The 27,833-nt window shown below is 42.7% G+C and overlaps 1 protein-coding gene across 1 annotated transcript in view; it reads right to left on the bottom strand.

The window, feature by feature from the left end:
• LOC105387614 (chromatin-remodeling ATPase INO80) overlaps nt 1–27,833 on the bottom strand; it is a 33,882-nt gene that overhangs the window by 1,568 nt on the left and 4,481 nt on the right. Inside the window, exons 9-26 of the mRNA XM_048622020.1 lie at nt 19,810–20,014; nt 19,202–19,381; nt 17,553–17,808; nt 17,027–17,173; nt 16,470–16,610; nt 15,933–16,054; nt 15,330–15,601; nt 14,751–15,004; nt 13,647–13,744; nt 13,020–13,172; nt 12,262–12,421; nt 8,709–8,836; nt 4,681–4,848; nt 2,857–3,015; nt 2,351–2,453; nt 2,073–2,146; nt 1,654–1,756; nt 955–1,095 (exon numbers count right to left, since the gene is read on the bottom strand). Coding sequence (XP_048477977.1) covers nt 955–1,095; nt 1,654–1,756; nt 2,073–2,146; nt 2,351–2,453; nt 2,857–3,015; nt 4,681–4,848; nt 8,709–8,836; nt 12,262–12,421; nt 13,020–13,172; nt 13,647–13,744; nt 14,751–15,004; nt 15,330–15,601; nt 15,933–16,054; nt 16,470–16,610; nt 17,027–17,173; nt 17,553–17,808; nt 19,202–19,381; nt 19,810–20,014 — 2,864 coding nt within the window. The remainder of the gene's footprint in view (nt 1–954; nt 1,096–1,653; nt 1,757–2,072; nt 2,147–2,350; nt 2,454–2,856; nt 3,016–4,680; nt 4,849–8,708; nt 8,837–12,261; nt 12,422–13,019; nt 13,173–13,646; nt 13,745–14,750; nt 15,005–15,329; nt 15,602–15,932; nt 16,055–16,469; nt 16,611–17,026; nt 17,174–17,552; nt 17,809–19,201; nt 19,382–19,809; nt 20,015–27,833) is intronic.

The raw sequence follows: 27,833 nt of genomic DNA, 5'->3' as shown, positions 1-27,833 counted from the left end.
GGCGCGACAGATGCCGCGAACCGCGAGGCCGCCTTAGTGTAGCTGTACAACATCAGACATTTTTACCATTGTCTAGGTTATTCAAGACACTTACCATCACTAGCACCACCAGCATCAGTAACGACAGGTCTGTCCCGGCGCGACAGATGCCGGGAGCCGCGGGGCCGCCTTAGTGTAGCTGAAGAATATCGGCAGTTTTTACCATTGACTAGGTTATTTTACACCACTCACCATCACTAGCAGCACCAACATCAGTGGCTACAGGTCGATAGCGTCGCGACAGAGCGACTTTTAGCGTAGAATATCGGGGTTTTTAACGTTGGTTTAAGTTATTCAAGATCCTTACCATCACTTGCTTAGTAACTAAGTAAGCTTGCTTAGTAAGCTTGTGTAACTAGTTTAATTAATTTATTAGTATATAATTTAGCACCTAAGTTCAGGGCATACTGAAAACCAGCGCTGCATAGATTATACGAGGTATAACTCGCAGCATTGCTGAGTTTGTCCTTTTGCCACCTTTTAATCTTAAGTTAATTTTTGTATTTGTGTTTTATTGTGTTTTCCCGATTATGTGGCAATAAATGTTTTTTCTTTCTTTCTTTCTTTCACTAGCAGCCGCAACATCGGTGGCGACAGGTCGATCGCGTCGCGACAGAGCGACTTTTAGCGTAGAATATCGGCAGTTTTTACAATGGTAAAAACTGCCGATATTCTACGCTAAAAGTCGCTGTGATGGTAAGGATCTTGAATAACCTAGTCAATGGACTAGGTTATTCAAGAACCTTACCATCTTGAATAACCTAGTCCATTGACTAGGTTATTCAAGATCCTTACCATCACTAGCAACACCAGCATCAGTAACGACAGGTCGGTCCCGGCGCGACAGAGCGACTTTTAGCGTAGAATATCGGAAGTTTTTTTACATTGATTACCTAGGTTATGTTATATACTCACCATCACTAGCACTAGCAGCGTCTGTGGCGACAGGTCGGTCCCGGCGCGACAGATGCCTCGAGCCGCGGGGCCGCCCGCGCCGCCCGCCGCCGCGCGCGCGCCGCATTGCCCCGCCGCGGGGGCCGATGGATGGGGAGAATGCTGTGGGGGGAAAATATATAATTAATACGTTTAATGAGTATTTTTAAACTGTGAAAAGTTTCTTGGCATAAGTGTTATAAGTAATTTTACCTGACCCGTGGGACTCCAGTATGCTAGCGGCTTCCGCCTTTAGGTTAGGTCCGCCGTAGATGTGATACTCAGCGCCGCACATTTCTCTCTTCGTGCCACCATCCACCGCTACATTCTTTAGTAAAGCTTGCTATAATGTAAAATATTTTCTAAGAGTACACTCACAGGCGGGTACGACGGCCTACGTCCAGCAGTGGACTGCTATAGGCTGATGATGCTTGGCTGCTGTAGTATTCCAAGACTCCTTCGAAGATAGATGTATGCATAATTATGCTGGTGTAAACTACTCTCAGTGGATGACTATAGGCTGATGATGATGGTGGTGCAGCTACTAGCTACTCACAGGCGGGTACGACGGGCAGCAGCTCGTCTGGTGCGGAAAGCTATAGATCGCATCCAGTGGCGTGCTTTGGTTTGATTGCTATACTACAGGCTGGTGATGATGATGATGGTGGTGTAGCTACTCACAGGCGGGTACGACGGGCAGCGGCGCGGCGTCGTCCACGCGCAGCGGGCTGCCGGGCGCGGACGCCGAGTCGCGTGGACGCTTCGACTCTATCACCGCCGGCTGCTGGGTTGGACAGAAGAAAGGTTAATAAGAGAGATAATTAGTAATAAGGTTGGTAATAATAAACTATGTGAGTTACTTATGGATCGCGTCCATTGACTACGGACCGCAGCAACGCAAAAATCCACTTTATAATCGCTCCAATATATTTCATTTCACTTTTGCATGACTTTTGCGACGCGATCGGTCATAGTGTGCGTGATCCTTTATTGGATTTTAACTAAAATTACTTGTTTGACAGGATCACACTGGTAAGAATTACAGTTCAGCTAGATATCAATGGTAATTTAAACTAATCATAAGCTTTGGGAGTACTTACCGGAGGTAACAAGCCATGTTTTCGTTTCCTATCTCTCTCTTCTATTATTTTCTTCTCTTCTGATTTTTGTCTATCTGTAAGTCAAATATTTTATTTAGCCGATATACTTAATTATAAAACAAAGAATAATAAATTGAAAATTAGTAAATTAGTAAGTACATCACCCATAAAAAAACCCTTCAGTCCAGGACCTTAGATTAGAGGTTGTGGGTTGTGGCGCTTCTTGGTTGGGAGAGGCCTACGTCCTATCATTATAAATAAATAGTAAAATATCTTACATTTCTGTTCAATTTCTTCGTCGTCCAATAGTAATGAAACAACTTCCTTTGGTTTCAGCGTGTCTGGTTTGAAGTTGCCTCCACTGATCACCATCCTTTGAATCTGTAAAATAGTAAAAAAAACAAAATTTTCTTTTTAACGTTTTAGACCGTAACCTGCTTCGTTTTTGGATTATAATGGTGATGAAAGGTTTCAGTTCTTCGCACTTGTAGCACAAAAGGTCTTGTAGCACCTCTAGTATAGTATAATCTTCTAGCTGTAACTTCCGCAATTCCAGCTATGACAACAAACCCTAGTCCAACACTAGTTTTTAATAGCGAAATACCATTTTATTATGAGATTTTGGAGGTCTACATCCATATTATTTGTCTAGCAGTCGTCATTATAGGCGGATATTGAATAATAGCGTGACTGGTCTCACAAATTCAACAATTCATAAAGTTAAGGCTATGAAGAAGAAGACGATGAAGATGATGATGATGATGATGCGTGTGCTAGTACCCACCTCGCTCTTCTCCCTTGCTCGCTGTGTGATGCGCTCCTCGATAGTTCCCTGGCAGATGAGGCGGTAGACCGTCACCTGCTTGGTTTGGCCTAAACGGTGGGCCCGGTCCATGGCCTGCTGGTCCACCGTGGGGTTCCAGTCCGAGTCGTAGAATATCACCTGGGATAGGAAGAGGTTCGTTTATCGTATTAATTAGATGTTGGGAGAGTAATTATTAGTAGGTATACCTGCGGAATAACTAACATAGTTATAATTCCTGTTAACAATGGATTGATACTTAAAAAGAGGCGCAAACGCACTTACTAAAAACCTTTTTACTCCACCAACGCCATCTATCCCACACAGCTCTCACTTCCTACTGACATCTATCTTTCACACTTAGAACTAGCAACTCCAAGTATCAGCTTCCTGCTAACAGCGCCATCTATCTTCCACACTCAGAACCATCAACTCACAGTGTCGGCGGCGGTGAGGTTGATGCTCCACCAACGCCATCTACCGCACACACCTGAAACTTTTTACTTAGAGCGCCATCTATCTTGAACATTAAGAACTTCTTTCACAATTTTATTAGCACTCACAGTATCAGCGGCGGTGAGGTTGATTGATGCCCAGTCCGCCGGCCCTGGTGGACAGCAGGAACACGAAGATGTCGTCTCGAGCCTGGAAGTCGGCCACCATGTCGCGTCGAGACTATTTACCTGCTAGTTACTTACTATCGATAGTTTCACTATATTGCTATTAAAAGCTGGTAGATCTGTCTGTAAAATCTGTGGATTACTATTATGAAAAATTTGACTTACTTACGTATTCAGTAACTGTTTTGTCTGTAAAATCAGTAGATAGTCACTAAAAAGGCGCAAACGCATCTACCTCAACCCAACTCACTAGAAACTTTTTACTTTCAACGCCATCTATCGCTCACGCGTAGAACTATAATCAACAGCGCCATCTACCCAACACAGCCGGAACTATCAAGTACCAACTCACAATATCAGCGGCGGTGAGGTTGATGCCCACTCCCCCAGCCCTGGTAGACAGTAGGAACACGAAGATGTCGTCTCGAGCCTGGAAGTCTGCCACCATGTCGCGACGAGACTGTTATCTACTAGTTACTAGTAAGTAACTCAATAGTAAGTCAATAGTAATTGACAGGTTTACTAGGTATGATGCTGTTAAGCTGGTATAAAATCTACATATAAATATGTTATTTAATATATGTTACTTATGAATTCAGCAAGTGGTTTATCACTAAAAAGGCGCAAACGCATTCACCTCAACGCTATCTCTACCCAATTCACCTGAAACTTTTTACTTTTAACGCCATCTACCTCACACACTAGAAACTTCGTACTAACAACGCCATCTATCTTCTACACTTAGAACCATCAACTCACAGTATCAGCAGCGGTGAGGTTGATGCCCAGTCCCCCAGCCCTGGTGGACAACAGGAACACGAAGATATCGTCTCGAGCCTGGAAGTCCGCCACCATGTCGCGACGAGACTGTTATCTGCTAGTTACTTACTATAGACAGTTTTACTAGGTATATTGCTTATACATAAGTCTTACGTATTCAGCAAGTGTTATTTTTTGTAAAATCAGTAGATAGTCACAAAAAAAGGCGCAAACGCATCCAGCCAAACGCCACCGACCCAAGTCACTAGAAACTTTTGGCTTTTAACGCCATCTACAGCACAAACTTGAAACTTTTTACCAACAACGCCATCTATGTTTCACACTTAGAACCTCTACCTTCCACAATAGTAAATTCCTACTAACAGCGCCATCTATCTACCATTTACTCATAGCACTACCAACTCACAGTATCGGCGGCGGTGAGGTTGATGCCCAGTCCCCCGGCCCTGGTGGACAGCAGGAACACGAAGATGTCGTCTCGAGCCTGGAAATCGGCCACCATGTCTCTACGAGCGGAGATCTTGCTGGAGCCGTCGAGACGCATGTATTTGTGTTTGCGGTGCCACATGTATTCCTGTGAATGAGATAGGTTGTAAGTGTAAGTGATATGAAATGGGAACGTTTATGGGACAAGGCCTTACTATTAGAACCACATAATTATTATTTCTGTGATTATAACTCTAAATTAAACATACATTTAGGAGTAAACGATGTAAAAGTTCCGAGAAATGGAATTGGGGGCTTTGTTTTTAATAATTTCATATATTCGATAGAACTATTTAATCTACCGAGCTATATCGAGCGTCACTCCAGAGCTGGCCTATCAGCCCTCCAAGGTATGACGTTTACTTTTGGAACAGCCCACTGACAAAGGAATAAAGAGAGGACATGCCATATCAACGAAAAAAATGCGCTTACCTAAACTTTGGTGTCAATTAAGGGCCCGTACAGGGTGACGTGCCGCGCCAATTTTGGGTTTTCAATGCTCTTCACACAGCACACGCAGTGACACGCACACATGTAAGTTTGCACAGTGGGTCGATAAACTTTTACTCGCCAACTTTATTGACAATTATGTTCAAGTACATTTTGGGTGATTTTAGGGTAAGTAAGTATAATTCTTACTTACACTGGTAGGCACCAGGAAAGAGTAGAAATTAATAGGGCTGCCACTTTACTCTATACTCGGAACCCGATTAGCTTTCTCAAACAAATGTGGTATTTACTTGTAGAAACTACAAGTATTAAAGTGTAGATAATAATTTTCGGGCATCCTCCAGCCAACTGAACCCCGACGACAAAGCAAAGTAAATACATAGTGTCGCAAAAGGGCTATACTAAGCCAAAAGGGGATGACTCAAGGGCTCATTCTGAACAACTTTTGTTCTACGAGATTTGCAAATTCGCGAAAAAAATTATTCGTTTTCCATGGTAAAAAGTCACATGTCCAACAAAGTTTCTATGAAAAAGGTTTTTTTTGTTAATTTCCAAAACTCGTAGAGCAAAAGTTCAGAATGACCCCCTGTCTTACTCCTTTTTACCCGACTGCCGAAGGAGGAGGGTAATGTTTTTTGATTGTATGTATGTATGTTTGTCTGTTTCTTTGTTCCCTCCTGTAGCCTAAACGGCTTGATAGATTTTGATGTATGAGGTATTGCTAGAAGCTTATTGATGGCGCAATGGTTATAGGCTATGTGACGTTCCATTAAAATGTACATAGCGCCCTCTAGAGGACATAACGTGATGATCGAAAAAATAATAATTCAACTTTGCCGTGTAAGGTATCAAATGAAAAGGCTTGATTTTCACATTACAAAAATATGCATATTGAAGGTATTTAAAGCGGTGCGGAGCGGTGGTAGCTCAGTCGGGTGAGTGCCCGCTTCTCAATCAAGAGATGCGGGTTCGAATCCCGGCGCTGACATGTACCAATGAGTTCTTTTAACTTAAGTACAATGTGTACCATCGCTCTTACGGTGAAGGAAAACATCGTGAGGAAACCTGCATATCTGGATCTAGTACATCTAGATATGTGAACCCACCAACCCGCAGTGGACCAGCGTGGTGGGAAATGGTCCAAGCTTAGGAAGGCAGTTTAGACCTTGGGGATATGCACAAAGGTTCCACTCGAGAGAGCCAGGTGCAGGTACTTACACCCCCACAGAGAATAGAATAGAATAGAAGGTATTTAAATAACAACACCAAAATTATTGAAATAAAAAATGATCATGAACTACTGACGTAAAATTTCATAAAATAAAAACAACTAAAAAGTTACAAATAAAAAAACTTGACCGCCACTCAAGGCCGTTTTCTAAGTAACATTCAGCTAAATGGTGAACCCTCTGCTGGTCCCCGCCTACGATACTTTCCATTAACATTGGGACTTGTTTTCATCTTTTTAGCGTGCAGTCGGGTTTTTTGTTTGTTTATAATTTGTTTAGTACTATATACCGCTTTTTCAATACCTGTAAGTACATTTTTTGGTAGCAGCATAATATTTTTACTTAATTTTAGGGTTTCGAACGTCAAAAGAAAAAAAGCAACCGTTATAGGATCTCTTTGTTGTCCGTCTGTCTGACTGACTGTCTGTCACCGCCCTTTTTCTCAGAAACGGGTAAAGATATCAAGCTGATATTTCGCATAGATGGGGAGTACCCCAAAAAAAATAATTATGGTACTCCCTGTCCCACACAAGTAAATTGGGGCTTATATTTTTTCCAGTTATTTTGATGTGTACCTATCCTTTTTTTTCTTTGTTGTTTTGTATAAGTATGTGTTTCTTTTCTTTAAATCTGTATTTTTTTGTTGTTGCTGTCTATGTGTCGAATAAATGTATCTTTATCTTCAAATCACGCCATCTATCGTTTGTTTTTTTGTATAGAAGAAATTCCGTCACTGACAATTTTACGTTACGAATTTATTTTTAATTATTTTATTTTTATTTTTACATTTTCTTGGAGAACCAACAGCATTTTGTTAATAAATAATTATTACTTATGAACACATAACAACTTGATGCCATTAACAGAATGAACTTAGTAAACCCAGTAAACCTAACACATCCAGAGGAAAAATAAAATCTCTTTCTCTCTCTCTGAAAAACATACTTAATATGCCAAACTCGATGCTTTTAGCTATTAACATCTTTGAAATAAAATTGAGCCACCACCGTGTTACTGCCCTCATCAGATCCTCACGAGACCATACCTCAACCAGCACCAAGAGACTGTATTTTTGATGCCTAACCTAATGTTCGTGCGTATTGTCATCACTTAGATCCATTCGCTATATTCCTGCTCCTCATCAGACCTTTACGAGACTGTAATGTCACGAGAATACTGCACACTATCTAATTTAATTTAATGTATTGAATATACTGGAAGAATTATGCTTCCTCAATTTCAAATCAAATTATGTTGGTGTCATAAAAGTTGAAAAAGTGCAATGACAACCAATGTGCAGTGATTTTGTATCTGTACACGATAAGATCGCGAGCTGTCAGTGCTGCCTAAACCGACGTGACCCTTCTTTGGAGGCCAGCGGCCAACTGAGTCAAACGTCACTTGTGTTTATGATTTTATAACACAGAAAGCCGCCATAGATATTTGTATGAAGATTTGAGGGAAAAAAATTGCTCAAGTTTGGGATTAATTTACACAAAATAAGTGTGTGTTTATTAAAAAACAAGGTATTTAGCGCCTAGTCCAAGCCTTTACCTTTATAATATGATAAAAATCATATGAAAATTCATAATAATTACGAAACAGTTGTTACAATACGGGAGTGTGATTTTCTGGTTTTTCGTCATATTCTGAATTTTATTTACAGTTATCCATAACAATTTACTTAAATTCGAATCATTCAGCACCTAGCTAGACTCTTCGACTACCTGTGTGATTTTTTTCAAGGTTGTAGAGCATCGTTTACTACATAATTCTATGACAATGCCAACCCTCGATTCCCCCTTGCTGACCCTTAAAATGGCGACGGTTTTCTTGAAAAATGTAAACAAATTGTTTGACAGCTGAAGTACCTTGTGTTTGGATGTCAATCAACATGGCGACCGGTCGCAATGTTGTAATTTTAGGCAAAGACAAAACTACTGTTGTCCTTTTTTACGTACGATAACACTAATAAGTTAAAAAGAGACGACGATATATTTTTAAATACCGATTTTTATGCCAGGTCCTCTCTTTATTCTTTTGTCATTGGGACAGCCTTATACGGCTAGGCAGTCGGGGCACTTAGTTCAGTCAGATAAAGACGCTAATTTGACTGGCCAATATTTTCACTACGATGACGTACCCTTCTATCTTGCCTTACCATCGAAACTCTAAAAGGAAGAATTTAAAAAAATATGAATCTATCCGTCTCACCATTACTAACACAGACGGCGGCGACCATTTATGTACAAAATCATACTAATATTACCTCTAAAAGATCAATCATCTTGGTCATCTGGCTGTAAATGAGCACCCTGTGTCCACGCTCCTTCAGTCTCTTCAGAAGCGAGTCCAGAACTGTGAGTTTACCCGCGTCGCTGACTAGCTGGTTCTTATCTGTGGGATAAATAGATAAAATATAAGATGCTTTCACGATGACCATAGCTCGGGTTTGATAGCCTTGTAGCGTAAGGGTTATTTATTATGCATATAAGGGTAGGGCAGTGGTTGAAGTGACTGACACTGGACCCTATTTCATCATAAAATGTCCGTCCACAAGGTTGTTTTGGAAAAATCGCTTAAACCGATAATTTAATTTAATTTATTTATCAATATGGTACACAAAACAGCAGTTAATCAAAACATGGTTACACAGTTTTAAGTTTCTAAGATACAATCTAGATCAACTACCGAGGTATGTATATGTCGCAGTAAGATAGTTATAGCCGTAATATAGTTATATCCCTAGGGATGATTATATACCGGAACATAGTTATACGAAAGCGATTCATTAATATCTCACTAGGAATATAGTTATAAAACGGACCAAGTTTAGTGATATAGTTATATTACTAGATTAAGTTCAGTGTTATAAATATATTACTTTATTAAACTTAGTGAAATAGTAATTTACCACATAGAATTAAATAAAACGATAGTAGGTATATTATTTTTAAATTTATTTAAAAATCAACTTTGTGTTTCTGCAGTTAGTTACTTTGTGTCATTAAATCAATTTAAATTATAATTAAAACCATCGTATTTTTTGGAATTTAAGCATTAACAATAAAATCAAAACTAAAGAAAATTTTAAAAGTCTTTTAAAGTTAACAAACTCTCTTATCAATTACAAACTAAGGTGGTATCATTAAAATTATTTTAAAATTTTTGATTGGACAACTAGAGGAATAGTGACATCTAGAATAACATAGCACTGGATGCTTCTTACATGCACATCTTTTAGACACCTATACACCTATTCGTTTTATTACAGGAACATTTTCAATAACCTTGGCATCAAAACCAAAATGTTTTGTATCTTTATTCATTAAAAGATCTACATTATTTATGTAGGTATAGGTATCCTGCAGTTACAATACTTTGTGGCATGAACAAGTATTAGAGTAATTGAAATTATAATTAAAACGATCATATTTTTCGGAATTTAAGGCATTAACAATAAGTAAAATTAAAATTAAACCTAATCAAACAAATCTTTTTAAACTAATCAACAGTTTTGAAATATCTTTATTTCTTATCAAGTAAGGTGAGATCTTGGTTTCACTCAAATAGCTAGGTATTTCACTAAACTTAATCTAGTAATATAACTATATCACTAAACTTGGTCCGTTTTATAACTATATTCCTAGTGAGATAGTAATGAATCGCTTTCGTATAACTATGTTCCGGTATATAATCATATCCCTAGGGATATAACTATATTACGGCTATAACTATCTTACTGCGACATATACACATCCTGGAAAGCGTATGTAAACAAAAGCACTAATTTAACATCCTAGGTATACATATTTAATTATACACTAGTAGTAGGTGAATTAATTTAGGTACTATATAAATATAAAGTTATTAAAACATAAACTTACATGCAAACTTAAAAGTGATAATAATAATAATAATATACCTAGTTAATAGTTACTCTGTATCAAATTTTAACATTCTTAGGGTGGATTCGTCCAAACATCTCGTTACACGAGAATAACTATACCGGAGTAAAATTTATACGCGAGTAAATATCTGGGATAAGTACATTTGCATTCTACCAAGTTATACCATGATTAATTGAATGAACGAGGAACGAAACTATACTGCAACTAAAATAAAAATAGCAGCGTTTTCAAAGCATGCAATAGAAATGACATGCCAACTTAGTTTGAATGGATTATAATAGTAGGAAATTGTTTATGTTTTAATATTTTATTCGCTGTTGTTATTCTGAGAATTTGCCTTTTAACGTACTTTTGTTTATGATTTGACAGATGTGTTTATATGTCATTATGACGGTTTTCTAATCAGACGACCGAATGGCGTAGTGGTTAGTGACCCTGACTACTGAGCCGATGGTCCCGGGTTCGATTCCCGGCTGGGGCAGATATTTGTTCTCGGGTCTTGGATGTGCCCGTAAAATGGCAATAGGCCCGCCCCCTATTACATTGGGACTAACATAACACTCTGGCGAAAAGTGGGTGCAGCAATGCACCTCTGCCTACCCCGCAAGGGAGTACATTAGTACAAGGCGTGAGTGCGTGTTTTTTTTTTTTTTTCTAATCAGCTGATGTGCTGCCGCCATTACAAATTTACTCTCGGATAAGCTCGTTACACGGTAAATTTTGGCGGTATAACATTTTATTCTTGGGATAAGCTACTTATCTTGGTTTCAGGTTTGGTAGAATGCAAAATGTGCTTACTCGCGAGTAACTGGTAGTTTACTCTCGAGTAAAAAGTTACTCGACGTTGGTCGAATCCGCCCTTACTTGCCTTTTAAATCTGATAACTTTTGGATCGAAAACATCAACAACAGAATCTTTTGTGCTGGCATAATCATTATATAGACGACACATTCTTGCAATAGGGTTAAAAAATGAAATATTATTTTTATAAGATTGAAGGTGGAATGGTTTGGGATGTCGGGGGTTTGGTTTTGTGTTGAAATTAATCAATGACAGCAATGTGGGGCAGTCTAAAACGGAATGTATAATTATAAGACCGTCATTTATGTACCTATGTGTTAGTATATACATTTTGTAATTTATTTTCTGTTTGTGTACAAATAAAGTATATTCTATAGATCTATCTATAAATCTATAGATCTATCTATGTCGAGAGTCCCAGGTTCAATCTTCGACGAGGCTGATATTTGTCCTGTACTATGTACATGACTACACTCCGCTTCCTGGTGTCTCTATGTACTGTGTGCTATGTACATGTGTCTCTATGTACTGTGTGCTATGTACATGCTGGCGGGGGCTCACCGGGCACCTGCAGACAGGTCCAGCCGGCGGGGGGTCTCGCCGCGCGCGCCAGGCGGGCCAGCATGGCGCTCCCCGCGCCACACTCCGCGTCCTGGTGTCTCTATGTACTGTGTGCTATGTACATGTGTCTCTATGTACTGTGTGCTATGTACACGGCTGGCGGGGGCTCACCGGGCACCTGCAGACAGGTCCAGCCGGCGGGGGGTCGCGCCGCGCGCGCCAGGCGGGCCAGCATGGCGCTGCCCGCCGCACTCTCCGCGTCCTGGTGTCTCTATGTACTGTGTGCTATGTACATGTGTCTCTATGTACTGTGTGCTATGTACACGGCTGGCGGGTGTCTCTATGTACTGTGTGCTATGTACATGTGTCTCTATGTACTGTGTGCTATGTACACGGCTGGCGGGTGTCTCTATGTACTGTGTGCTATGTACATGTGTCTCTATGTACTGTGTGCTATGTACACGGCTGGCGGGTGTCTCTATGTACTGTGTGCTATGTACATGTGTCTCTATGTACTGTGTGCTATGTACACGGCTGGCGGGGGCTCACCGGGCACCTGCAGACAGGTCCAGCCGGCGGGGGGTCGCGCCGCGCGCGCCAGGCGGGCCAGCATGGCGCTGCCCGCCGCACTCTCCGCGTCCTGGTGGCGTCGTAAGTGGTACGCGAAGCTCCGGGAGACGGCGAATGGCAGGCGAGGTGGGGCTATTGCCTGTGGGAGAAAGGAGTAGGTTTAAGGGGAGATTTAGTAGATGTAGTATTCCAATTTCAATTCACGATCATTTTGCCTTTAGAACTTTAGGGATGGCTTTGTTATCATCAAACCAACCCGTAATCGACCATTGCTGGGCCTGGCTGACCTCTCAAAAAGCGTAACATTTCAATCCTTCACATCCAACCACTATAAATGTCTCGTACGTATCGGAACAAACAGATTTTCGCACATGTATGGAGAAACGGCGTCCACAATGCCCACGAACTGGACGCACTTGTGTGAATTTCTATACTAAGTATGCTAAATGCGATGCGTCCATAGAGTGCGATGCCGAAAGGTAAACGCTTACCTTAAAACGTCTCCTTCCCCATCTTCAGTCTTATGAATTCGCGGGCATAATATGGCATAATTGCAATAGTTGACATCCACCACGAACTCGCCTATTTGATTTACTAAAGGTTGTCTGGCAGAGATCGCTTTTAGTGACAAGACCGCCTTTTGTACCCTAATTAAGTGGCAATTTTTTAATATTATTATTCTTTGTTGGTGTACAAATAAAGTGTATTCTATCTATCTATTTGTATTTCACAATTACCTTAACCATGGCAGTGCAGAAGAAGGGCGGCAGCGGCGCGGGCTGCTCGCTCCGCGTCGCTCCCTCTCGCTCCGTGTGCGGGAACACGTCGCTCCGAGGCGGCGCCGGGAGCGAGCCGCCCTCCTCCGTCTTTATTGAGGTTAGCATCTCGGGCTGGGGGGGAAAGAAGTGGATGATTAAATTTAATTTATAAGATGTGCTTGCGTGACTGGAATATTGAAAGGCTTTCGTTTGAAATTAGATTATTACAAGCTGTTTTCTCTTTGTTATCATGTCGTCAGTTTATAGCGAAAAGCGCATGGTTCGCTTGCATTGCAAGTCACCTCTGACTACCCCTTCGGATATTACAGTCAAGGGGAGTATGTACGGTGGCCTGCGCCTAAAAGTATACAGGCGGAGTTTTTTAAATAGCAATCCCTGATGATGAAGGGACCAGCTACATCTGTTATAAATCCGGGGACGTGTTGTGTGTGATGTGTGTAGCAGTGGTGTTTATGCGGATGTGCTTGAGCAGCATGTGAGCTTGAGATCGCTATTTTAAAAACTCCGCCTGTATACTTTTAGGCGCAGGCCACCGTACGTATTGTATACACAACACAATGGTTATATAATAGTGTTTATTGTTACCTGTTCACTATCTAGTTTCTTGGTGCGTATCGCGCGGTGTTCTATTGTCTCTGGCATGTAGTTTATTGTGTGGTCTAAATGAGCGTAGAATGGACCTCCTGAAACAAAACAACAACTATTCAGTTATGAATATCCAAGGGAGCTTACATAGGTGAATTTTCAACGCAATTTTTTGTTATATTTTTTGTTGAGACAGGAAGGGATCATTGTCTATTGTTTTTCATCATAATATTTTATTTAGCTTACGTTTATGCTAAATATACAGGGTTATTGGTAAGTAGACCGGATCCTTTCAGGAGGTGATAGAGGAAGGCATTTCCAGTCGATTGAACCCAATAATGCATTATCCTAAACTTAACCATTTTTAAGATATTTAATATTTAAGGTTTTTTTAATTTTTTGCCAAAATTTTATGCTTAAAACCGAAAATAAAAAAAACTAGCCACATTTCAATATTTTTTTTGGTTGTTTTGCATAAGTAACACCTTAATAAACTAATTAAAATAATCAAATGTGCACTATTCGACTTAAATTAGACATAACACCTCAAAATAGTTAAACATTTTGAAAAAATATTAAAAACGCAAAAACAAATAAATTAAATTAAAAAACATTTTCATATGACTTTTTTTTGTGCGCTTCAGCTTAAAAACATGGTCAACTAATAAGCTTTCAAACAAGATAATTCAATACCAAATCGATTAAGGTATCACCAAGATATGGCCAAAACAACCAGCACAGACGGACAAAATTCAACAGGAAAACTAACAAAATTAGCCCAATTTAAAGGTAAAAAGTGTGATTGTTTTCAGTCCTGTTAACTTTAGTATGGAAACTCCTGCTCAGTTTTCTCCGCTTTCTCTGGTTGTTTTGGCCATATCTTGGTGATACCTTAATCGATTTGGTATTGAATTATCTTGTTTGAAACCTTAAATATTAAATATCTTAGAAATGGTTAAGTTTAGGATAATGCATTATTGGGTTCAATCGACCGGAAATGCCTTCCTCTATCACCTCCTGAAAGGATCCGGTCTACTTACCAATAACCCTGTATATTAAAAAGTCAGTGTGGCTTACACTTAAAATGTTATCCAAATATCATACCTTGAACCCAATTCGGATCACAGAACAGCAGATCTTTCCACAGTATACTATCTTCCTTCCTCTGCATCAGAGTATCACCATCAGGACACACCAACAGCATGTGTTTGCTATTCACTCTATCATAGTAGCTCGGGTCTAGTTCTGTCTCGCTCGCACTTTCCTGTTTCACTTCCATAGTGCGCTGTTTCTGCCACCAGAGGCGCCTGTGTCGCAGTCTATCGTATTTGTCTAAGCAGTCTTCTATGTGTTGCATTCTGGGAAATGAAAAATACTTTTTTTACCGATTTTGAAACCCAATGTTCGAAAAACTATGAAAAGTGCGAACTATTTATGTGCTATGTCTGCAAATTAACAAAACCCTAAGGGGTCAGGCGAGAATGACGTCGTTGTAGTACAGTAAGCTTCATTAGGTGCTATACGCTTTTGTACTTTGACAAATTCAGTAACTGCCGATGCATTCATTCAATAATTCATAGCTTGTTAGTTTGATAAGGAACTATAGTGTATAGCTAATAATCGGTTTTCACATAGTATAATTTTACAAAAACATTAATAAAAAACAAACAAAAGAATACTCACGCAAAAAGCCACCCGCACACCATAACCCTATACAGCTCCATCGGCGACAGATTCATAAACCTCGTGAAACTGAAGCACCCCGTATACTCCCTATGAACATACTCCGTAGCCAGTACCGACAGTTTGTTATACAGGATGTGCCGCTTGGACGGTATGGAGCGGATGAGGATGCATTCTTCGGCGATTATCTTCGGTATGTGGAAGTCGTCAATATGCATCGCGAATGGGGATTTTACATCGCGACGCTCGAATAGCTCTGGGTGATTGCATACCTGGAAGGGAAGACATAATATTAATAATTATTCATGTTTTTAAGTACATCAAAAACCACGGCTACCCGAAAAAAACTGTATGTATACATTTTAGAAAATAAGTGGGTATATAAGGGCCCGAATACCGATATTAAACTTAAATATCTTTATGTGCGCGCATTATAAGTCAAACAGCTATACATATTTAATAATTTTGAAACTAAAAAACAACGTAAGTTTTTCGGATTTGTCTCTTTAGATTAAGTTCTCAGGAAAGTGTCCGACTAAAATGAATTAACTTTATTTATTCTTTATTTATAGGCTTCCAAACATAATAAAGAACGATTCTTACCTTCCTAAATTGCATAACTAAGTTCATGAGATTCGACGTGAAGGTTTTGTCCACGCTGTGGCCAGATTCACCTCCAACTGACATATTCAACAAGTCTTCTATCTTTATCTTCTTCTTTAGAGCTGAAAAAAGTACTTATTTAATCAATCTGTTATGCATCACTACTGGATGTAGGCCTCTCCCAAGAAGCACCACAATATTCTGGTAAAAGCTTCAAAAATTCAACATCCAACCTCTACTTGTACATGGTTGTTATAACTTATAACACCCATAACTTATATAAATTATGAAAGTTTACGTTTTCTCGCATACTAAGTGGCGCCTCTAGCGGAAACTATCATGAAACTTTTGACAGAAAATGTAAGCAGATGACAGAAGAAAGTTTTTTTTCGTTTTTGCAATCTAATTCTAAAAAGTACTCTACAAAGAATCAATATAATGGTTATCGTTTATTCGGCAGACACGAACAATCACTATATCTTCAGTGGATAACCACATGGTGTTCTTATAAATAACGTGAATAAAAAGAAAACTCACCAATATACAGCAGCTTCTGTCGAATGGTGAGCGGACAGTGCACCATGATTTCAATTTTGTCTGATAGTTCGTTCTCCACGTCTTTCTTTATTCTTCTCAGCATGAACGGTTTTAAAATCATGTGCAAGCGAGACAGATGTTCTGGGAAAAAAATAAGTCGGTAATATAGGACCCTTCAGTAAAACATGTGAAGTTCAATAATGGTGGTATCAGAAATCAGATAAAAATCCATTTCTTTTTTATTTTCTAACAATCCTGTCTTTGTGAATCTAGATCACTCTCTAATCAAACCTTTGTGCGCTAATCCCAATAATATATTTTCGTTGCACGCTGGTCCACAGCCTTAGAAAAGGTCCACAGCGGATTAGTGGGTTGACACATCTAGATGCGCTAAATCTAGACCCGTAGGTTTACCTACGTTTTCCATCTCCTTAATAGCAATGATATTTATGTCAATGCAGGAATTTGAGGCCGCATCCATGTTCCTATTTACTAACAAAAATGTATACATAAAACTTGAAGGTTAGGAATGAAGCGACAGACACACAGATACTCACTCTCGTCAATAGTGCTCTTGTTCTCCGCGTGGCTCTCGATGTCTTTGGAGAACCACTCGTTGAATTCTTCGTGAGAGTCGAATAGCGTCGGCATTATGAAGTGGAGTAGCGCCCACAGCTCCGCCATACTATTTTGTATGGGTGTTCCTGCGGAGAAAAAACGACAGTTATTAACTATTGTAACCAAAGGTTAACTGGTAGAGAATGCTACTAGCGTTAAGTTTGCCTTTGAACAATTCTATTTTATGTGCAATAAATAATTTTATTATTACTGTAGAGGAAAGCGTAACGCTGGATGCCCTCCGGCCTGCTGGACCGAAAACTTAGCTAAGCCGGTAGCGACTGGATGTGAAAGGCCATATTATTATGTCCAGCAGTGGATGATTACGGGCTGATGATGATGATGCAGATACCTCCTCCTTTGGCAAAACTAGACTTCAGTAGAAACTCATATTGTTTTTACACATGCTAAATTGGTCAACAACAAAAAACTTTTTTCATTAAAGTAGTAATCAATACCACTCACCTGACAACAAAAGTCGATTCCTACAGCTGAACCCCAACAGCAGTTTCCATCGCATACTAGCCGAGCTTTTAATAGCTTGAGCTTCATCCAGTATCATATACTGCCACGACACTCGGTTCAGGTACTTGAGATCTGACACGACGATCTGATACGACGTGATGACGACGTGGAAGGCTGCGTTTTGCGTGTGCAAGTCCTTGCGTTCCCAGAACTGACGGAGAATCTTGCGTTCGGACGGACTGCCCCAGTATGGCACCTGGAAAGAGGTTGATGGTTAGCTATTGGAATGATAGGATATTGGAAAAGATTTCCAAGAGATAATAGGGAAGTTATCTGAAAACAGGAGTAACCAACGCACGGTTTTTTCATGACCGATTGAGCAGTGAAACTAAACGCAATTCTTTTATGGCGTTCTAGTGCGTTCTACTTACCGCTGGGTGGCGTCTCTCCCGCGCCATACAAATCACGTATACTCACGTTAATACTTGCACTTCCCATGCTGTTCCTAATTTGTATACAACCAGCGCTCACTGAGCAGTCAACGATTGACCACGATGACAATCCCTAGTACAGCTCTAATGTTTGTCACCGTCAAGTCAAGTAGAACTGCTTCTGTCGAGTGTTAGGCAAAAAGCCTAGGGTCCACTGAATGCAGCGGCAATACTATAAAGACGTTTATCTTCAACAGAAGCTACACTATCCAGCGAGATCAGTGTGGCACATCAGAAGAAAACAATTATGACACCAATATCTACATTGATGGAGCCAAGAACAAGAAGGGCAGCGGTGGAGGTGTCTTCTGCCCAGAACTTAATTTACAATACTCTGTCAGCTTCAGGAACAAAGCTACTGTTTTTCAGGCAGAAGCTGCCAGCCTACTTGACGGAGCTACACAAATAAAAGACACAAAAAATAGCAATATCTGCTTCTACACAGACAGTATGGCTATTTTAGGTGCCTTAGGCAGAACTGTAACAAAATCTAAATTAATTTTAGAATGTCACAGAACACTGGAAAACCTAAGCATTTCAAATAATGTAACAGTACAATGGATTAAAAGTCATAATGACAACATAGGAAATTGCGAGGCTGACCGACTAGCACGAATGGGATCAAATACTACCAATAGGGCCAGAACCATTTATTAGTTTGTCATCAAAGGCAATAAGGCAATGTCTCACTGATAAAACACTATCTGAACACAATCAGGAGTGGAAAAATCGTGTAGATTGCAGACAAACTAAAGCGTTTATTGTATCACACAACCATAAACTTACAAGCTACTTACTCAACCTGTCCTGTAGTAATATATAATTAATGGTAGGATTAATAACAGGACATTGTTGCGTGAATAAACACTTATATACCATAGGTAACTCAACTAGTCCCTTATGTAGGACATGTAAGGAAGTAGATGAGACGTTGAACATATTCTGTTAGCTTGTCCACCTACTACAGAAACAAGATTATCTATTCTTGGACCAACAGAGCGCCTACCTCAGCTATTACAACACCCAGGCCTGCTACTCCAGTTTACTCGGGAGCTAGGCTGGCTGAGCTGAAATCAAAGGGATATGTACAAAGGTTCCACTGGAGAGAGCCACGTACAGGAACTTCACCCCCTATGAGAATAGAATAGAATAGAATACCACTCGGAACTGGGGCACGAAGCGCTTGCACTCCTGCTGCCAGTTATGCAGTGTCGAGGCGGGCGACACCACCAGGAAGGGCCCCCATACGCCCAGCCTCTCCGCCGCGTGGCACAGGAACGCTATGCACTGCACCGTCTTGCCGAGGCCCATCTCATCCGCTAGGATGCCGCTTATGCCCTGGGGAGGAAAAATTTGGTGTTAGATTTTTTGTGGTGAGTTGAAAACTTGGGTCTTTGGGAAGGGAGAAACTAAAAATAGTTGTCTGAATGCATTTGTTTAAGTAACCGTCATGAAACAGTGCTTCTGGCTCCAAAACCAAGCTATGATTGGAACCTTGGCAGCAATACCTGAACTGAATGCCACAACTTTCCTTCACCAGTAGTTTAGCCATATTTAGCAACCAATTTAGGTTGTCATGCGTCAAAGCACTGAGGTTACAAATATAGATCTTAAAATGTAAAGAAAAGTGTCAGTAGACAGGTCATATCTACCATGGGGTAGCGACTTCTTGACTTATGATCATAAAAATACCGCTGTAACGTTTCTAAATTATTCTTTACCTATTCCCTGAATATATATACCTGCAAAGCACAACAATCACTCACCTGATCATACAAACTAGCGAGCCAATTCATGCCCTTCAGCTGGTACCCCTTCAAGGTGCCCTGGAAGAGACTGGGCTGGTCGAAGTCCCCGTTAGCCCCGCCTATGTTCGTCGCGCCCGCCGCCGCGTCCAGTTGTTGGGTCCTCTGTCTGTCCGCGCGGAAAGCTTCGCGGGCGTTTCGAGATGCTAGGGCTTTCATCTCTTGGCTGTGGAGTTGGGGTTGAGGTTAGATTTTGCGTAGAGGTATAGTACAATGGATAGAGATAAGAGGTAAATTACGTGCAAACAGTTTGTACCTAAGAGTCAATGATCAATTATTATGACGTTGATTTCGGTTGTGCTTTAAATCAATACGCATTTCGGTGGATAATTTCTTATTTTCCTAGCGGATTGTAGCTTTGTAGGTGAGATTATTAATTAATGTAAGGTTGTTCATTATTTATCTTTTCGAAAATTCACCCAAGTTTGTTTTTTATTTTGTAACTTTTCTCTCGTGTCAGCTTCAATCTGCCAATTTTTATTTTTAATCTGTGTTACTGAATTTTTGTCAATGTCAACTGTCAAAGTATTGGCTGCGTTCACAAATCCACACTTGTTCTGTTATTAATATTTTTAAGTGTCAGAATTATTTACTTTTTGGCCAGCAGGAGGACGGTGCAGGTAGTTTTTCTCCTTGTGTTCTTGCTGTATTTAAATCAAATTATAAGTTAAGCTTTATTTATTTTATTCTATAGTAGTTACCTATTTATTTAATTAGTATATCACCGTTGTGTCTGCCCTTTGCCCCACGGGGGGGTCATAGGACGCCAAGAAGAAGATATCATTTATTCAAACTATAACTTTTACACGAAAAAAAAACCCTCCTTTATTTAATTATAATTTTAATGGCGTTATGATTGAGAGAGTGGCCATGGTGCGTGATCTGGGTGTCTTGTTGGATAACAAATTATTATTCCGTAATCACATTGACTTAATTACCAGTGTTGGGGCCATAGGCATAGGGTCAAGGAACTTCGTGGGTACACACACAAACAGCTGACAGACAGGTACACAGATGCTTGTAACTCCTTCCCACCTTCCCTATCCTAATGGAAACTGCAGGTAGATGAACACTAGCTGTCATCTGCCACCTCAACGACTGACCCTCGTCCACTTCTACCACCGCCGCGATTCGAGTCGGTCGACGCACCTTACGCTCCCGTCACTCAATCCGCGATAGAAGCACAATCCGCCGCGTACTACAACACACGTAGCTCTACGCCGCGCACCGGTACATCAGCACATCAACCTGGAGAAGAACGGGTGGAAACTCGAAGAGGTCAAACGCATTTGCTCAGCCGGACAACCGTTCCTGCCAGGTCAGTTTCTTTCCTTCAACCTTCCCCCTTGCTCCTCCATTTCATGGTCCTTCGTAAACCGGATTCCCTATTTTCAGTCCATCCCGGCTTATTTACAACCATCTGTCTAAACTTCACAACTGAAACTGAAGTCTTCAGTCAGCTGTTTGTGCGTGTCATCGTTACGTCACGTTGTTCTGTCCTCTTGGTGTCTATGGTCAATCGGCATAAATCGGTTAGTCGAGTTCCCATCACTAGTACCCAACCGTATTCTGAGAATTAGGTTCACAGACCAACTTTCGTTTTACTTTTGACACGTAACTTTTAAATATCTTTTATCTGGGACTGTTTTTAGGTTATTTTATTAGACGAAAATAACAACAATAATGAGCAAATCAGAAAGCAAACTTGTTAGGGGTTCCTCAGCCGACCCCACCAAAGTGTGTATGGCCCAGCTGGAGGCTGCAGAGCAGTACCTAGCTGGGATCTACAAGCTAGCTTGTAGTTTGCAGGGAAAGTCGGACCCAGCTAGCGTTGCAATGTTCAGAGTCCGTTTTGAGGACTTAAAAGAGATGCGTGACCTATATCGGGACGCCTACACGAGCCTGAAGGGTCTGTCGGTTGGGGAGTCCGCGCTGGAACAGGCTGACCATAATTATATAAAATTCTGCGAGATGGTCTATTCCGTGAAAGTGATAGCAGAGGGATTTTTATCGACTAGCAGCGGTACTCGGGTGGAGCCGAGATCAACTCAATTTCAACTGCCCAAAATAAATCTACCGAGTTTCTCGGGGGTCTACACCGAGTGGCCCAACTTCATAGGGTTGTTCGATAGCCTCATCCACAACAATGAGGGTCTGTCCAATGTACAGAAAATGCATTACTTGGTCGGCGCATTGGATAGGGAACCTCTCGCCTTAGTTAAGCACCTGCAGTTGTCCGACGGAAACTATAGTATTGCTTATCAGCTTCTCAAGGAGCGCTATGAAAATAAGAGGCTTATAGCTGATAAGCACCTAGAAGCCATACTGTCCACATCATTGGGACAGGGTTCAGCAGTCAACCTCCGTAAATTCGTTAATGTTATTAAGGAGAACAGTATGGCTCTGGGTGCTTTAGGCTTTGATGTGAAGTCCTGGAGCTTCTTATTACTCCACATCATCCTCAGGAAACTTACCCAAGACCTTAGGAGTAGGTTTGAGCTTAGCCTCGATGGTTCTTCTAGCACCATACCCACATTCTCCTGCTTGCTTGCCTTCTTGGAGAACCAGCTGAGGGTGTTGGAGGCTGTTGGTGGCTCCAGGGGCTCAAGCAACCAGGGGACTCCGGGGACTTCACAAACTAGGACAAGTCTTGCTGCAATGGACATTTCATGTGTGCTCTGCAGGGGTAGCCATAGCATTTATAACTGCGACACATTCAACGCCATGACACCTAGCCAACGTAAGGAGGTAGTCACACAGCAGCGCCTATGTTACAATTGTCTGCGCTCCCACTCTGCAAATAGGTGTACATCTAAAAGTAGGTGCTCAGTGTGCAATGGTCGCCACCATACCAAATTGCATCTTGCACCATCATCTTCATCTTCAACGTCTCCATCACAACCATCATCATCATCACCTCCGATAGCTTCCACATCATCATCATCTATGGTAGTGCCCTCTGAAGGTCTACCCGCAGTGTCTGGGCATTCTGCTGCATCCCTCAACTCGACGGTCTCTGATGGTAGGGTGCAGAGCACCATGCTGCTGGGAACAGCGATGGTCGGAGTACATGACTGTAATGGTCACGTACATATAGTGAGAGCCTTGTTGGACAGCGGATCTCAGGTATCGATTGTTACGGAGAATTTGGCCCAGAAGCTGCGGCTTCCCCGCAGTTCATCTGGCAGTTTGTATGGTTTGGGAGGTTCATCTGCTCAGCGGACCAATGGCAGCATTGAGATCCGAGTGACATCCCGTCATGATCGGTCAGCTCCTGGGTTGGTAACCACAGCTGTAGTTTTAAAGCGCATCACGGGTAATCTCCCTACTGCTGCTGTATCTCCACGTGTCATGGAGCGGTGCCAACATCTTATACTTGCAGATGACAGGCTGTCCACCCCGGGTCCTATCGATGTCCTCATAGGCGTGGACCTGTATAGTCAGGTGTTCAAGGGTGGTTCTTACCAGTTGGGTGAAGGGTTTCCCACAGCGCATGAATCTGTGTTTGGGTGGATTTTGATGGGGCAAGCGCCCGTCAACTCTCAAGTGTGTAGTCTCATGTCTCTGTCTTGCACGACCGACGAGCTGAACTCTACCTTGTCCAAGTTCTGGGAGGTAGAGGAGGTTCCAGCCACCGCCGTGCAAGATCCAGAGAACATTCTTTGTGAAAGGCATTTTGTGGAGACACACACTCGGGACGAGACGGGACGTTTCATTGTGCGACTTCCCTTCAAATCCACCCACATGCCTCTGGGCGATACCCGTACATACGCCTTGAAAAGGTTCTTTAACTTAGAGCGCAAGCTACAGAGAGACGCCAGGCTTCACCAGCTCTACAGCGCATTCATGGCCGACTACCTTGAAACTGGCCATATGCGGCCTGTGTCCACGCCTAGCTGTAACGACAGGTACTACATACCTCATCACGGGGTTCTAAAGGAGAGCAGCAGCACCACCAAACTTAGGGCGGTCTTCGATGCGTCTCATCCCAGCTCCACCGGTGTCTCGCTAAATCAAGTTTTGATGCCTGGTCCCAAGCTGCAACAGCACATTTCGGACGTCATATTGCGCTTTCGCACATACGCAGTCGTGTTCACTTGCGACATAAAGCAGATGTACCGGAATGTGCGCATGCACGATGACGATTGTCGGTACCAGACCATCTTTTGGCGCGAGTCACCGGACCAGCCCCTCCGGGAGTTTGAGCTGACAACCGTCACCTATGGCGTATCCAGTTCGGCTTATCAAGCGATCCGCGTCTTGCACGAGTTAGCCAACATCAACGAGGTCAAGTGTCCAGAGGTTGCCCGTATCCTTCGGGAAGACACCTTCGTTGATGATGTGGTCAGTGGTTGCGGATCCGTTGAGGAAGCGAAGCTGTTGCAACAGCAGGTGGTCGATGTGTTGTCACAAGGGGGTTTCACTGTTCGGAAGTGGGCCAGTAACCGTGATGAGGTCCTCCAAGGCTATCCTAGCGATCATTTGGAGTGTCCCTTTCGATTCGAGGAATCAGGGGACAACATCTTCAAGATCTTGGGGATCGAATGGAATTCGGACTCGGACAGCTTCGTCTACCATGTTTCACCCTTCGGGAGATGCAGAAGTAAGCGGGAGATTATGTCGAATGTTGCTCGTATCTACGATCCCTGTGGTTACTTAACTCCTGTGACCTTCAAGGCCAAGGCCTTCTTACAAGGTCTTTGGTCACATAATTTAGGTTGGGACGAACCTCTGCCCGAAGAACTCACTGCTGAGTGGGCTTCCTTCGCAGAGGGCTTCGTCAATTTACGGCTGCCCCGGATTCCAAGATTTGTATCGTCTGATCAACCTCAAACCCGTGAGTTGATGGGTTTCAGCGATGCCTCGGAATCTGGGTACTCAGCCGTACTCTATTTACGCGTGCTAGACGCGTCAGGTGAGGCGACGGTGCATCTTCTCATGGGCAAGTCCCGTGTGGCACCCATCAAGCAGAAGATGACCATACCGCGCCTCGAGTTATCAGGAGCCTTCCTACTGGCTCGCATGATGCATCATGTTTTAACGGTGTTGCAGAGTAAGATGACCGTCGACCACTCAATTGCGTGGTGTGACTCCAGCATCGCTTTGGCCTGGATTCACACTCCACCGCATAAGTTAGGGGTCTTTGAAGGAAATCGGGTCTCCCAGATTCAGGGTCTCGTTCCTTCAACTGAGTGGCGACACGTTCCATCAGCGCTCAACCCTGCTGATTGCGCCAGTAGAGGTCTTCGACCCGACGAAATTGTCGGGCATGATTTATGGTGGTCCCCGTCTTGGTTACGGGACGACCCTTCCACTTGGCCGGAGAACATTGCGGTGAACTCGTCCAGTGCCCAAGTGCATACTGGAACCATTGCGAGCGAGGAAGAGGTAGTAGCTGTAGACCCTTCTTTCATTGTCGGTCGCTACAGCTCTCTATCAAGAACCAAGCGAACAATGGCTTGGGTTTTGCGATTCATCCGCAATGTTCGAAGTCGCAATCATCCGACCAAACATGACCCGTTGGTCGTACCGGAACCATTGACGGTTTCGGAGCTTGATGGTGCCTTGCTGAGAATGATTAGGTTGGTGCAGATGACTTCCTTCTCTGAGGAGATCACAGCCCTGCGCGAGAAGAAACCCCTCAAGCGACTGACTCAGCTAAGTCCATTTTTGGATTCAGAGGGTCTTCTTCGTGTAGGTGGACGTCTTCGGCACTCCGGCTTGCCATTCTCTGCAAAGCATCCCATCCTTTTGCCTTCGAAGCATTGTCTGACCGATCTGATCGTCGACTACCACCACGTCACTCACATGCACGCCGGACCTGCATGCTTGATTTCGGTGCTGAGCCAAAGGTTCTGGATCCCTTCAGCGCGTCGTGTGGTTCGACACCGAATACATATGTGTCACCGGTGTCACCGCCTGAAGGCTAGACCTTTGCAGCCGCTCATGGGTGACTTACCTCCCCACCGTGTAGGCCAAATTCGTCCCTTCCTGAAGGTCGGCATTGATTTCGCGGGGCCTTTCCTAGTAAAGGCCTCCACTTTGCGAAATGCGAAGTCCCACAAGGCATATCTGTGTGTCTTCGTTTGCTTCGCCACTAAGGCGATGCATTTAGAGGTCACCACAGATCTCACTACCGAGGCGTTCTTGGCAGCATTCCATCGGTTTGTGTCGCGAAGGGGAATGGCGTCGGATGTCCATTCCGATTGTGGGAAGAACTTTCAGGGGGCTAGGCGTCATCTATCGGAGGTAGAAACCTTCTTGCGGAGCAAGCAGAGTGACATAGACGCTGCTCTGGTTGGTCAGGGTGTCAGGTGGCACATGAATCCACCGTATAGTCCGCACATGGGGGGGTTATGGGAGTCCGCAGTGAAGTCCGCGAAGCAGCTGCTGAAACGAACCATCGGGGATAGGATTCTCACTTTGGAGGAGCTGATGACCGTGTTCTGTCGGGTAGAGGCGGTGCTTAACTCGAGGCCGTTGTGTGCTCTGTCGAATGACCCAAATGATTTGGAGGCGCTCACCCCCGGGCACTTTTTGATCGGTCAACCGTTGGTGGCGCCACCCGAGCCCTGCTTCGAGGATGTCCCAATGCCACGCTTGAAGCGATGGCAGCTTGTGCAGCAGATTGCTCAGCACGTGTGGCGCAGGTGGCAGCTGGAGTACTTGCACACTCTGCAGCAGCGTGGCAAGTGGACCAAAGATCTCCCCAACCTTCAGTTGGGAGACTTGGTTTTGATTAAGGAGGACCACTTGCCACCTCTACAATGGCGCAAGGGGCGAGTGCTCGAGCTGCACCCTGGACCCGACGGGGTCGTGCGGGTTGTCAAACTCAAGACGGGCTCTGGCACATGCCTGCGTTCGATGGCTAAGCTGTGTCGACTTCCCACTTTGCAGGATTAGGCTGGCTTGTGGGTCCCACCCCAGCCGCCCTGTTAGGTTTACTAGGTAGGTAATTTAGTTTTATAACTTTTAGGTAGGTATTACTTATTTTTTTGTTTTTTTTTTGCGGAAAATCACCTCGGAAAATCATCTTTCTTATATGTTTTTTTTTTTTTTTTTTTTTCAAATTTTGTTTTTACTTTCTCGTTAAAGAGCCTAGACGCTCTTTGGGGGGCGGTTTATGTTGGGGCCATAGGCATAGGGTCAAGGAACTTCGTGGGTACACACACAAACAGCTGACAGACAGGTACACAGATGCTTGTAACTCCTTCCCACCTTCCCTATCCTAATGGAAACTGCAGGTAGATGAACACTAGCTGTCATCTGCCACCTCAACGACTGACCCTCGTCCACTTCTACCACCGCCGCGATTCGAGTCGGTCGACGCACCTTACGCTCCCGTCACTCAATCCGCGATAGAAGCACAATCCGCCGCGTACTACAACACACGTAGCTCTACGCCGCGCACCGGTACATCAGCACATCAACCTGGAGAAGAACGGGTGGAAACTCGAAGAGGTCAAACGCATTTGCTCAGCCGGACAACCGTTCCTGCCAGGTCAGTTTCTTTCCTTCAACTCAACTTCAAAGCCTATAAAAACCTTGGATTTGTTATACGCACAGGAAAATTGTTTTCCCAACCTGAGTCCATCAAAGCACTGTATTATGCTTACGTACGAAGTGTGTTGGAGTTTGCTAGCCCAATATGGTCGCCACAATATACCATTTATCAAGATCAAATAGAAAGGTTACAAATGAAATTCATTAAATACTTAAATTACCAAACACGCAATAATTCCCGTAATTATTCACGGAATTGTCACGATTTCAAAATGTTAACCCTGTATGATCGACGCTTACTACTGGATATGGGATTTCTGTTTGACATATTACGAGGAAGAGTGGACTGTCCTGAGCTACTAGCAGATATAACATTTAACACACCACAATACCGTACTAGACATACAGCAATATTTGCTCCCAGGGCTCACACCACTAATTATGGCCAAAATGCAATTATGACCCGTCTACTTCGTACTTAT

The sequence above is a fragment of the Plutella xylostella genome, chromosome 7 (assembly GCF_932276165.1).
Source record: "Plutella xylostella chromosome 7, ilPluXylo3.1, whole genome shotgun sequence".
Lineage (NCBI taxonomy): Eukaryota > Metazoa > Arthropoda > Insecta > Lepidoptera > Plutellidae > Plutella > Plutella xylostella.
The sequence above is the reverse complement of the archived record's forward strand: the minus strand, read 5'-3'. Positions and strand labels throughout refer to the sequence as shown.